The following is a 13,272-nucleotide window of genomic DNA, read 5'->3' on the forward strand; positions in this document are numbered from 1 at the left end:
AGGACAAAGTCCACACAAGCAGTCAAAGAGACAGAAACTAAGTGTTACTGCCTATAAATCTGTGTCCTCGTTTGTGTTCAAAGCGTTTTGTCCGACAAGGTTTTGACATTTCAGGGTTGCGTGTGAATGAGTATCTTGGTATTGTTTGATTTCTTAGCTGTTACTGAACTGTTTTATGCTAATCTGGCTACTGATTGCAATGTAGCATTCCTGAATCTGCTATTGTGAGTATAGCTTGAGCGATGGATTTGTTAGGCCAGTACTTGTCTGACTCACCAGATGTAGACTATTACTATGGGCCTGCCATTGGCCAGTTATTGAGGCCTCCATCTGCTATCTATTTGTTACTGTTTTCAAATTCCCCTTTGCTACAGGAAACCTCCAAACTTACAGCCTACTTGCTGAAAATGGCAAGTTTTGGCTTAGATTTTGATCATGCTTTGTTTGTTCAGTGAACTGTTGTAGAAATCTGCAACAAATAGTCTAAAACAACTTGATTACACACTGCAAAGCTCTGTCTTGCAGGAATCCTCTGCCCGATGTTGATCCGTTTTCTGACACACAAGAAATAAAAACAAACTAGAGCATTATTCTCCTTATAGCAGAATTATAATATGTGTTTCCAAACCTGTCTTAGTCTTAGTGTCTGTCTTAGTGCTCACACAAAGCTATGGAAATAACAAAACAAGGCCAATACTTATATCAACATATAGAATTTTTAAAAATTGGATAATGATATCTAGGCAAATAGTAACACATAAACAAATGTTGGTGCAGAATTGTAACCAGGAGAGATAATAGGTAAGGAAAAAATAAATTTGGTGTCAGTGGGCAGACTACGTGACACTAATTAAAATGATCTTTAACCTGGTTTCGCTTAGCTGTACTGTAAGTCTTTGTTCCTTAGCGGCTGAGATAGACACAAAGAGTAATTGTTCTTTAAATTCAACCAAGAAATGTTTAAAATAACCAACTTATTATTTTCGTCTTTCATTGGGACTTTCATACAAACAAGAAACCAACTGTTTCACGTGAGACAGCACTTGAGTTAAAAAACAAAAGACTAGAGACAGTAAAATTACTTGGTTGAATGCAGAAAACTAACCAAAAGCTCTCTTCTTATGTGTGATCTAACCACAGCGTTGCTTTCTTCCTCTCCTTACTCTGCTCCCTGCTGTGTAACCAGCATGAGCACACCATCCTCAGGTCGGAAGACCCCAGTGGACTACGGTGTCCAGATCCGCTTTATCAATGACCTGTATGACACTGGCGGGGGGCAGCCAGCGCCCCAGCCTAAGACCAAGACCCAGACTTCCAAGTACGGTGTGGCGGTACGGGTGCAGGGAATTGCTGGCCAGCCGTATGTGGTCCTGAAGGACGGAGAGAAAGGAGACTCGTATGGAGTTCAGCTCAGGACCCAGAGCCACTCTGGTTACAGCAGCCTTCCTCGGAGGAGAGACAGGGCCGAGCCAGGAGCAGAGGGGGCAGATTTAGGAGGAGGAGGAGGGCAGGGAGGGGCGCTACGCCGAGCCCAGTCCCATGGGTCACTGCTGGACAGGGACGGAGAGGGAGGGGCAGGTAATGGGGATTTTCAGCTGTCTAGGCCACCGGGGGATGGGAAGTCTGGGAGTTATGGGAATTTGGATGGAGGAATAGGAGTAAGGGGGGAGAGGGGGCAGGTTCAACATGTCGGTGGTAGAGAGGGGGTTGTGGAAAGGAATATGTGGGATGGTTCATACAAAGCAGGGCTCAACGGGTCAGCGGGGTCACTGAGGAGCAGTCAGTCCTACCCTGATCCTCCTCAACATACAAACCAGAGACAAACTCCTGTCAACAGACTGATAAACAGGTTTGATGATGGCAACACTGGAGGCCAACAGAGAGGACTCACTCCTGAACAACAAGATCCCAGATCTACATCTCCTCTTCTCACCCCCAACCCCTACACCTCACCTCCGTCCTCAACTCATAGCAGCCTGGGACGCAGCCAGCCCGCTGTCACCAAATTTCCAGGACAGTCTGCTACTCAGTGGACTTCACCAGGGAGATACGCCGCTGCGGAGACACTGCAGACCACTCTGACTGAGGCACAAGTAAGAATAAAATATTTAATGTGTGAGCATTACCGCTGATTTTTTTAGTGAGCTCCAAACACCACATAGCATGCAACATTGCAAGAGTAGTTTTCTGATCTATGTCTCAAGGTGACTCCTGACCTTTTGCTGGACCAGGGTCAGAGCGCAGAGACGAGCAGTGAGGAGGAGCAGCTCATGCAGACTATATACAACATCCTGAGACAAGGGTATGGACCTACATGTTATCCTGGCATAGCACATAGCGGTTTTATTTAGTTGTCAAAATGCAGTAGTAACAAATGATTACACCTTTCCATCTTTACTCAGGAGCAGTGAGAGTGATGTTGTCATCAAGCACAAAGTCAAGGTCATCCTTCAGAAGATCCAGACTCTAAAGGTTTGTTGTTGTTGATATATAATTGATATATAATAATATATATAATTCTGTGAGAGTTTGTTCCTTTGTATATGTCAGCTAAAGAAAACTGCGTATATGTATGTTTCCATTTATCTTTTTCTTTAACAGCCCAAAGAAAGACCTCAGGGGGAATGGATGAGAGAAAAGAGAGAGCTTGAAAGAAAGATGGCTGAGCTACAAACTGCTCTGCAGGAGGAGAGAAGGGTAAGCAAAATAGACAAGGGCACTGATATTTTAATGATAGCTGCTCAAATACTTAAGAGAGTATTTGCAATGCTGAAAGTTATCTCTGTGCATTTCTTTACTGGATGCGACAATTTTACATTTACACTAAACAATTGTGGGTTTTCTAATTTTGATACAGTACCTTAAAAAATATAAACATTCAATATCTTGTTAGATACTAAAGTTGAGCTTTGATCAGGCCCAAAAAAACAGACCTGACCTGCACGGTTTCTGTCCAAGCCTGACCCCGGTGGAAGCACTTTTCTTCCTCCTGTTATTTCAATTGTCTGTCGCCTGATGCACGACAGTATGTCTTAGTGAGTCTCCATATTCAAGTACGCCCGGTGGTCAATGGTGATACGGCGCACAGATGGTGATCAAAGCTCTCCCACTGCCGAGGAGGCAAAGGCAAACACTACCAATCAAGTCGCCTTGCAGCCCCTCTGTCTCTTTTAGTCATTTCCGTCCTCTTGGCGTTTGCGCTTTTCCTCCCTTCCATGATTCTCCACTATATCGTACCATTGTTCCATCGATTTTTCTTTGTTTTTTTTCGCAAGAATTTGTTTATTTTTTCTCGGTGGAGTTTTGCCTTTTTTTGATATCACAGCATTAGTATGAAAGGGGGAGAGCCAAAAAATCAGCCCAATTCAGCCAAATACAACTCCTGCTGCTTATCATGGAGAACAACCAGTTTCATTTATTAAAAAAAAAATAAAATAAGTAGACTATTACAAAATTATGGCCTGGCCTGAATGTGGCAGGTTGGGCTGGGTCCAGCTGTGCTCGGGCAGAAAATCAAAGCTCTATACCACAGGAAAAAAATTGACACCGAGGGCATAGTTAAAACAAAAATCTTTATAGATAATTAAAACGAGGCTATAACATGAGAGTGCTGACATTTCTTTCTTATTTAGTAGCAGACAACAGCAGAGCCACTGTTGAAAACATAAACAATGGGAGAGCGAGAAAGTACAGCAGGTACTGGTGTATCGACACTGCAGAAAATGAATCGTGAACCATTTAAAATAGTCAGAATCAATAAAAATCAATATTTTACTAAACTAAAAACATGAAGAGAATGAGTGCAAGAGTTTTGGGTTGCTGCTGTGTGCTCCAGTGCCTTGGATAACTCACCAAACCCTTTTTAAATTCACTCGGCTGATTGGAACTGGCTGCAACCAGACGACGTTAACATTCAGAGAGTAACCTGCCACTTTAAATCAGCTCTGATTACACGGTGAACATGCAATACCACACACATCCAAATGCTCATCCAAGTCTCCTGAAAATGCTTCACACTCCTCAGCTATCAAGTGTAGGGAGTAGCTGGTTGGTTGAGAGTAGGAAACTGTCCTCTGTGTTTTTATTGCTTTGCTAATCTAACGAGGAGGGCTGGGGGTTCCTTGGAGTGCGCTTCAGATTAATCCTCACATTAATCCTTAAAGCCCTGTGGCCCGGTCAAAGGTGCATGCACACAATAATCTAACTTTAATAATGACTCATTATATGTTGGCTTAAGGAAGGTGGGCAGGTCTTAATCTCTAATAGCTCCTAAGAACTTAATCCCTTACGCATATTGATCGGTGGGCAAATGCAAGCTCACTTTAACATTTCCTAAAAGCCTATTGTTAATGCCACCAGAGCTACCTGATGTCTCATGTTTCACCGCTCTCATTTATTCATCGTGTCTGCTTGTGCGTAGGACTCTGTTAGCAATTCTGATCCCACTCTGAAAGCCGAGCTGGAGTCCTGTCTGGATGAAAATCTGCAGCTCCGAGAGATGCTGGACCGGAAGAAGAAAGAATTAAATGAAACACAATCAGAGTGAGGACACGGCAGCATACACACATTCACACACACAGAGGAGAGCAGGAAGGGGCAGGGTACTATTGTCTGTGAGTGTTGGTGGTCGGGGGCGAGAGGGCTGCCTGACAAGCTCACTTTGTTTTCAAGCTCATCGCAATTTCATAAAACAAGCAGTTACTGTAACTTACTCACAAAACAAACAAGCATGCCTCAGTCGTGTTAATTCAAAGAATCATTCAGTGGTGTTTATGTCCTCTTTTCCTGGCAGGCTGACTCAGCTGCGTATGGACAGGGAGAACGCAGAGGCACGGGTCAGAGAAATGGAGGACCAGCTGGCTGAGCTTCAGGATGACCTGAGAAGGGAGAATGGCAACAAGACGGTATCACAGAAGCACACTCGCACAAATGAACCCACACAGAAGCACAGGGAGAAACTGTCTCAACCCACTATTGGATTTTTTAAAATTATTTGAAACTTAAATATAGACTAAACTCAAAATCTTTTGCAGTTAAAATCAAGATTAAATGTGTATCAAAAGAGCAGGTCAAGCCCGAAATTAAAAATACATTTTTTTCCTCTTGGCTGTAGAGCTATTTATCAATCTAGGTCTAGCCGAAGATAGACTGCCTTCTCTCCAATATAAAGGAACTAGATGGCACTCGTCTTTTTGTGCTCCACAATGTCTCTCTCCGGAAATCATGACTCAGTTACACACTCCAAAGACTTTGTTGTAAGCAGTTTTATGCTGGAACTATTTTCTCTCTACTGAACTATACCCACCAACTGAATCACTGTGCCGAATAAAGCATGCATCTACTGCTAGTTCACCTAGCAGCTCAGCTGAGGAGGGTGCCATTAATGTTTACATCTCGCACTGTCTAGAGCAGGAGCCTCTCATCCATAAGGAGATGCACACATCCTTCTGTGTGGTGATACATTTAGTGGTTGTAATTCAAAGAAATTAGTTCCTACATAAATCTGCTCACAACAAGGTCTGTGGATTATCTTGAGTAACTGGGTCATGTTTTCTGGAAAGAGACATTGCTGTGGAGTTTTTTAAATGTAGCTTTTGACGCTTTTTAGCACCAAAAGCCATGTGCTCTAGTTCCATTAAATTGGATAGAAGACAGACTTCATAGGCCAATATCTCCAACACTTGATCTGAAACTCATACCAAAACAATTTAGATTGATAAATAGCACTACAGGTAAGAGGAAAAATATGTGTTTTTGATTTTAGAGTTAACTATCCCTTTAAAGAAAAGCTGTATAGGATTTGTGTAAACAAATGAGCAATGTTGTGCAAATGGGAGGCTGAGAGATCAAAAGCATCAAGTTAATATTATGCATACTCTGTGTCTGCAGGACCTGATATCCTGTCAGGCACAGCTGATGGAGGTTTGCCAGCTGAAACAGAAGCTGGAGGACACACTAAGACAGAGAGAGAGAGAGCTAACAGCTCTCAAAGGAGCTCTGAAGGAAGAGGTGGCCACTCACGACAAGGAGATCGAGGCCCTCCGAGAGCAGTACAGCGCCGACATGGAGAAGCTCCGCAGCAGCATGGAGCAGGTGTCTCAGGTGTTTTACGCAGACACCAGCTCATCATCACTTTCATTTGACACGACAGTGTTTTGAAGTTGAGGACAAATAGGGAAAGCAGTCTCACAACAACAGACCCCATCACCAAAAACCACAAGTTTTTATGAAAATGTTTATATTTTCTTATTGAGAGCGATTCCATGAGTCAGTCTAAAGAGCATCATCAGGATACATGAGCGCTGTTTAGAGATAAATCTGAGCTCTGCAGATAGAAAGATGGATTGATAGATAGAATAAAATATGCTTCATTTATAACTATATAATTTCTGTCTATAAATACCTGTCTCCTCCTAACATTAAATGAACAGTGTGTAGGTTTTGGTGGCACTTAGCAGTTAGGTTTGCAGATTACAACTAGCTGCAGCTCCTCCCATGTTTGAAGCTTGAACTCCTGGTTAGCTCAGCTAATGTGTGCTCACCAATTTTTCTTGTTATCCACATGTTCAGGAGGTTGGTACAGAGATACCATATACAAAAATAAAGATTTCACTACCAGTGTACTATGATGAATGCAGAGGAGAAGATGCATGCACAGGTGCATTGAACATGCTCAGTCTGAATCTAAAGCAGCAAGAAACAACATTTTAAGCTTGATCTCTTCAATTAAAAGATGCAGATGTCTATGAATCCACATATATATTTATGTCTATGAGATGGTCAGGATTTTTTCGACATGCCCCCAATTGTTCTGTCTCCTGTTTTAGTCTCACGCAGGGATTGAGGCAGAGCGATTGCGTGTGAACGCGTCCGTTCGCTCCCTGCAGCAGCAGTTGGAGGACTGTAGAGACGAGAGCAGCCACTGGATGGAGCAGTTTCACACCACCAGAGACGAACTGCGAACAACCAAACAAGAGTGAGTTTATTATTATTAATTATAATGTTCTCAAAGTGTATTAATATCACCCACCTGGATTTTAGGCGCTTAAATGCGTACTTGGACATGGTTTTTGTCACCGTCTTGTCATGGTTTCTCTTTGCACCTGCTGTACTACTAATGTGTGTCCATCTCTTCTCCTTCATTCTACCTGGTCACTGTTTCTCCCGCTCTCTGTCAGAAAGCCACCCAGCAGCACTGAAACACCGTGAGAGTCACTAATAGAACAGCATTTGTGTTTAGACATGCAGCATGTAGATGTGGCTAGCTGTGCTAACAACTGTCTGACTGTAGTTCCAAGGACATCCACACTTACAGCCCTGATTCACCACTGCCTGCATGATCCACATTTAAATATGTACCATGAACCCCCAATGGCAATATGAACCATATTTTGTCCTGAGGTTGAGCAGAAATGGGACTGAAAAACAATAAGCAGGGTTCCTACAGGTTCTTGAAATCCTTGAAAGTTTGTGAAATTTGGCATGGAACGAACTTGAATGTTTTTAGACGTGAATATACATCAGTCGCTGAAAGTGCTTGAATTATTAAATTTTGTGCAAGAATAAAAAATGTAATTTTTCATTCTTTTGATATATTATTTTTGCTAAACGTTAGTAAATAGACTATGTTCCGCTTTCTGCATGTGTTGCTCCTGCAGTTGCATCATTTCACGCTCCGCCTGCCTCGAGAATCACAGTGCACACACGTGTGTGTGTGTGAGTGATTGAAGTCAAATGATGCTTGTTAAACAGCTGCAAGCAAGCGAGAGAGCTAAAATTAAGTGAACCTTCAGCATGTAAAATGTAATATTCAGGACTCGTGGCTAACATAAGAGATTTACAAAGACTGGCTTGTCAAAGAGTTATTAGTCCAGCTCCAAAAATCTATTTGTCATCCATATGGTCGAATGTAGAGACTGCAGCAGATCAATAATGGTTCAGTCCATGGGTGAAGCAGCTCTGATGAGCTATGCTACTGGAGCATCACAATGGACAGCACGCCGCAAATTAATAGTAATTAACTTTGATCCATGTCTCAAACTGTGCTGTGTCCTTGGATTTGAGGGAATTGGGCCTGAAAAGTCCTTGAAAAGTCCTTGAATTCGACATTTAAGAAGGTGTGGGAACCCTGAGTCACAATCTGGACGTTTTTACATTTGGCTGTTTACACCTCCATTGTGACAATACAGTGTAACACTATATGTAAGCAGAAACTGTAGGGATTGTGTGGATGATCTTAAATTTCTGTGTTTAGCAAAAACGTGTTGTTTTCTGTGAATATGTCTGACTGTTATATGGTTAAATGTAAATGCTGATTTATTTCCTGTTGTTTTAAGATTAAATAATGACTTATTTCCTTGTTAATGACAGTAAAGTAAATTAAGTTCACTTGTCATGATTCACCTGTTTGATCCAATTGCTGCGGATCAGATAATCAAGCAGTACTTACAACACGTTAATAGAGTACAACTTGATTGGATCAGCTGTATTTGATCTACATTTTTTAGACTCCTGCAAGCCCGTCTGGAAAAAGAGGAGTTTGAGGAGGAACTAAAGGAGCTCCAGGATAAAGTGAGCACCATGAAACAACAAATACCGGACCCTACTCACACACAGACTCTCAGCCAGGTGAACATGCAAAAATTATCTCTTTTTAACTTTTTAATTAATTCTAACTCTTTGAACCTGACAAAATTGGCTTAATTTCTCTCAAAAACATGGGAAGAAAGCAATGAGCAATGAAAGAAGAAATGACCTAAAAATAAGCAAGACATAAAAAAATTACAACAAAAAAATGACTTGAAAATAAAAACAAAAGACAGAAAAGAAAAGGAAAGTTAAAAAAACAACAGGGAAAAAGTGTTCAAAAATAAAATATTTTTTAACATAATCTTAAATATAAAATAAATAAATATTTAATATTTTTTGATTTTTTTCCCTAGACGTTTTCCCCTAGCTTTTTAAAAAATATTATTTACACCTACAAATTATTTGCAATTTGAAAAATTCCTACCAAGTTGCTTATTGGCTTCTTTCCCATGTTTTTGAAAGAGATCGCGCCAGTGAGGTTCAAAAGTTTAAATACTTTTGAAAAGCATCTGAAAGCAGCACAAGAAAAGTGATGTTTCTCTAGGTTCCTGAAGGTTAACCATCAGATTTTCTGTGTTTCTGTTTAGGAAATTCAGCGATACACTGCTGATCTACAGAAGGCCAAGTCTGAGGTGGAGAAGCAGAGGACTGCATTTGACAAGAAGGTCATGGAGGTCATTACGATAAAAAAATCTCACCAGGATCAGGAGGCAGAACTGAAGTATGAAATCGACAGGCTGAAGGACCAATTACAGAGGGCGAGAGAGGATATTGCCAAGGCGCAGGAGAAGAACAAACGGGTCAGTTAAATCTCACAGAAAGAGGCTAAAGCACCCAAAAGCGATTATTTAATCTTAGTGAGGTTTAATTACCTGGTTAGCACGACAAAATGCGGGTATGTGTATGCGGTAGTTTTGATGGTTTTCTTGTTTAATTCTCATTTTAAAACTCCATTATCTCTTTTGTAGTTTTTAGATAGCAATTTTTAAGCACTAAAGCTGAAATACATTACTAAGGGAACCCAAATCGTACTGATAAAGCAAATAAAAACAATATGTAATATATAGTAAAGATTTAAAAAATCAGTGTGTAATGTGCAATGTGGCTTATCTAAAAACAGTATAAGCAAGTATATACATATATAAATATATTAGTATATAAGTATATGCAATAGCATCCATAAAAATACAAAATATAAAAATTTAAAATGTAAAGTATATCCGTATAAATAATATATAAATATATGTGCACACATCTACAGAGTATAAAGTATTATGTTGTGCAGCTGGCAGGAGAGACTTCCTACAGTGTTCAGTCCTGCACCTTTTTTCCAGTATCACTCCCTTGACTTTTTCCCTACAGCTCCCAGACCCGGCCGTCATCTCGGAGCTGGAGCAGAAGCTCAGTGACACATGTGCTGAAGCCACCCAGCTCAAAGAGAAACTCTCATTAGCTGAGGAGGAAGTGGAGGCCACCAAAACACGTCTCAATAGAGCTCAGATGGACATTAAATCGCTCCAAGATGCTCAACAGGAGCAGGAGGAGGCCAACACACGTCTCAAAGAGAAACTCTCAAGGTTGGAGGTAGGTCACACACCATCAATGTGTAAGATACCCTCAAAGCCGCAGACACATTCAAGCATTATTGGACGTCCTCCGGTGTTTTCTCAGGCTCAGCTGCAGGCCAACGCTACAGAGAGCTCAGAGGCAGAGATCGCCCTCCACGCTGAGGTGAGAAGTTTGAGGTCTGAGCTCGAGGAGGCCAAGAGAAAAGCCTCCAGACTGAGCCAGGAGCACCGCGACTTTATCCTGCGTGTTGAGGATACGGGGAAAGAAAAAGACACACTCAAACAGACCGTCAACCAGCTGGAAGAGACCAAACGACAGCAGGAGAGAGCTTTGGAGAAACTCAACAAAGAGGTAACAAAAAAGATCCTTTTTATGCCTTAACAAACAAATGAGAGCTCCCGCAGCATGGAGCAACTGCTCATTAGAGGAGCAAGAGCAAAAAAAAATTCACCCTCTGTTTTTTTTTTTGTTTTTTTCCCCTTCTCCCTCCCGGTCTTCCTGTCAGTATGAGTCTCTGACCGTGTCCTCAAGAGAGGAGGCACAGACTCTCAGGGTTCAGCTGGAGGAGCAGAGAGAGAGGGCACGCAAGGAAATGCAGGAGGCCCAACGTCACGGAAACGACGCCAAGAGTGAACTGGAAAGAAGTCACATAAATCTGAGGAGACTGGAGGAGGAGGTGTGTGTTTGTGTTTGGAGTGTTTGTGTGCATGTTCTCTCGCTTGCTTGGCCTGGTGGTTGTTTGTATTATGATGGTCTGGTCTGAGTGTTTTCAATAGTTTTGACACGTAATATTCATGGTGCATGCTTGGCTGCTTGTGTTCATGTGTCTGTGCGATATAAACATGCAAAACCACACATATTCATTTCATGATGGAAACTGAGTCTGACAGCACTGTTTCTAATATTATTACGAATCTAACTAGATGTCACGGCAGAAGAAGGAGCTCCTGCTTGCATGTGAGGAGAGAGACAACCACCAACTGGATAAAGAGCTCCTGAGCAACAGACTGCGCCACCTTGAGGGAGAGATGGAGGCCAGCAAAAACGGCCACAATGAGAAGGCTCGGGAGATCCGCATTCTGGAGGTAAGATATGTTTATCTGCCATTGTTTGGGACAACAGACCATGACCTCAGGGCTCTCTGCTCTGCGTCCATGTGTCTGCACATTTCATGTGTAAATCAGACAAAAATATGGTTTAAAGATTATAGTTATTAACTCTTAGGGTCTGCTTTAATATTACACAAACTTGTATCACACTGCGCAAAAAATGTGCTTTTCAAAATCAAATTTTAAAAAAATTAAACATTGATATTATTTTCTACTTTCTTTGAGTTGATTTTTTTAACCAGCATCAGTTCTAATCATGAATATTAAATATTCATGCATTTTCAGAATTGTAATAATTCCTTTAAGTGCTTGCTAAGGTTTATGTTATGATGCATCTATGTTTTTAGATGAAAAACACAAAAAATGAATTATTTTCAATATACTACATGCTAAGTGGATCATTAATTTTTGGATTATCACAGTCCAGGATATGTCGATGATTAGCAGCAACACCGACTTTTAAACATTGTCATTTTTTGTGCAGTGTCAAATACTCACACTCATACCGCTCTGCACACAAAATGCACTTTTCAAAATCAGGCTGTAAAACATTTCATACTTCTTTTATCTAATTTCTGTCTTTCATTGAGTTTATGTTTTAACCGACATCAGTCTTAACACCAATCCTTAAGTATCAAATAATCATTTATTTTTTAGCATTTTAACCCTTTTAAGTGCCAAGGTTTTGTCATGATGCCATTATGTTTTTAGATTTTAAAAAAACAAAACACAAAAAATAAATAATTTTCAACATACTACATTCAAAGTAGTTATTTTCTAAAAAGATTTTTTTATTTGAAAGGTTATTTTAAAGACTTTCATAAATTTGTATGATTTGAACGTGTGCTCATTCAAAGATAGTATAATGAAGGACTGAATGACTTTAAAACAGTTCAGTAATTTTTAGAATTAAGATTTCTTTGTCTCCCTGGTACAAAAGGGGCAATAATTAATAATAACAGCAAAATAAACAATAACAGCAACAAAAACATCTGAATCTCTTTAGGCCAAATTTATTTTAAACATCGGTATCAACCCTGAATTTCACAATTGGTGCATCCCGTCTGAGCATCTAGAAAACGGATCTCATCTTATCTCCATCAGGACAAGCTGAAGCGTTTGGAGTTGGAGATGGAGGAGGAGAAAAGCAGCGTGGAGATGCTGACAGACCGAGTGGCGAGGAGCAGAGACCAGATCGATCAGCTCCGCTCAGAACTCATGCAGGAGAGGTCCTCCAAACAGGACCTGGAGCTGGACAAGAACGCCATGGAGAGACACGTATGTAACACATATACAACGTCTGTGTTTGTGATCAGCAGTAACTGATCTGCCAAAACATACCCACCCTGACGCTGCGCTAAAGTGTGTTTTGGGTATTGTTGACCTGTTTGTATGTGTCGGTCCTTGTAGCTGAAGGAGCTGAGGAGTCGTGTGGCTGACATGGAGGGCCAGTCTCGCTCCTCAGCAGGAGTCTCTCAGCTGGAGAACAAGATCCAGGAGCTGGAAGACTGCCTACGGAGTGAGGAAAGGTACGGTGCAACAGATGAAAAACATGCTGCGGTCCAGTAGATCTTCATTCTAAATCACCATTTTTCACCCTGTGTGTCTGCGTCATTGTTTTAAAAGACTAAAGTCAAGTTCAGACCAAAGATTCACAATGTGAAGAGTTGAAACATGCATCTACTTGCAATGCGCTGGTCTGTAATCTTCTAAAAACATGCCAGTTCACACCAAAGCGACTAGATGAGACAGTATCATCTCCATAGCAACTACTCTCTGTGCTTTAGTTCTGACTTATTTTGTGACTGGATAAAATTTGTAGCTTCTTAAGACATAATTGGGGATAGCAATAATAATACCTCTCTTGCTACAGTTGCATTTTAGTGATGAAACAGTGAAAACAGGAGTAGTAAGGGCTCAGGGTGTAAACATAACAATAATTACGTATTTTAAAACAAAAAATAGTGGTGTGGATGAAGCCTTAGAAAGAGTGTAGTTTTTCATC

At 41.0% G+C, this 13,272-nt stretch overlaps 1 protein-coding gene across 5 annotated transcripts in view; it reads left to right on the plus strand.

Moving 5' to 3' along the window:
• cgna (cingulin a) overlaps positions 1 to 13,272 on the plus strand; it is a 28,398-nt gene that overhangs the window by 9,393 nt on the left and 5,733 nt on the right. For 2 of the 5 annotated variants that reach the window (XM_088084508.1, XM_088084509.1), the window contains exons 2-18: positions 1,187 to 2,093; positions 2,205 to 2,302; positions 2,403 to 2,472; positions 2,602 to 2,697; positions 4,421 to 4,542; positions 4,793 to 4,904; positions 5,890 to 6,102; positions 6,828 to 6,976; positions 7,179 to 7,205; positions 8,508 to 8,628; positions 9,177 to 9,389; positions 9,952 to 10,173; positions 10,261 to 10,509; positions 10,664 to 10,834; positions 11,082 to 11,243; positions 12,372 to 12,545; positions 12,678 to 12,796. In XM_088084508.1, coding sequence (XP_087940634.1) covers positions 1,188 to 2,093; positions 2,205 to 2,302; positions 2,403 to 2,472; positions 2,602 to 2,697; positions 4,421 to 4,542; positions 4,793 to 4,904; positions 5,890 to 6,102; positions 6,828 to 6,976; positions 7,179 to 7,205; positions 8,508 to 8,628; positions 9,177 to 9,389; positions 9,952 to 10,173; positions 10,261 to 10,509; positions 10,664 to 10,834; positions 11,082 to 11,243; positions 12,372 to 12,545; positions 12,678 to 12,796 — 3,224 coding nt within the window. In that variant the 5' untranslated portion in view covers position 1,187. The remainder of the gene's footprint in view (positions 1 to 1,186; positions 2,094 to 2,204; positions 2,303 to 2,402; positions 2,473 to 2,601; positions 2,698 to 4,420; positions 4,543 to 4,792; positions 4,905 to 5,889; positions 6,103 to 6,827; positions 6,977 to 7,178; positions 7,206 to 8,507; positions 8,629 to 9,176; positions 9,390 to 9,951; positions 10,174 to 10,260; positions 10,510 to 10,663; positions 10,835 to 11,081; positions 11,244 to 12,371; positions 12,546 to 12,677; positions 12,797 to 13,272) is intronic. The other 3 variants (XM_088084510.1, XM_042490407.2, XM_042490408.2) reach the window with 3 other exon arrangements.

The sequence above is a fragment of the Plectropomus leopardus genome, chromosome 11 (genome assembly GCF_026936395.1).
Source record: "Plectropomus leopardus strain MGB_pleo_1.0 chromosome 11, ASM2693639v1, whole genome shotgun sequence".
Taxonomy (NCBI): Eukaryota; Metazoa; Chordata; class Actinopteri; order Perciformes; family Serranidae; genus Plectropomus; species Plectropomus leopardus.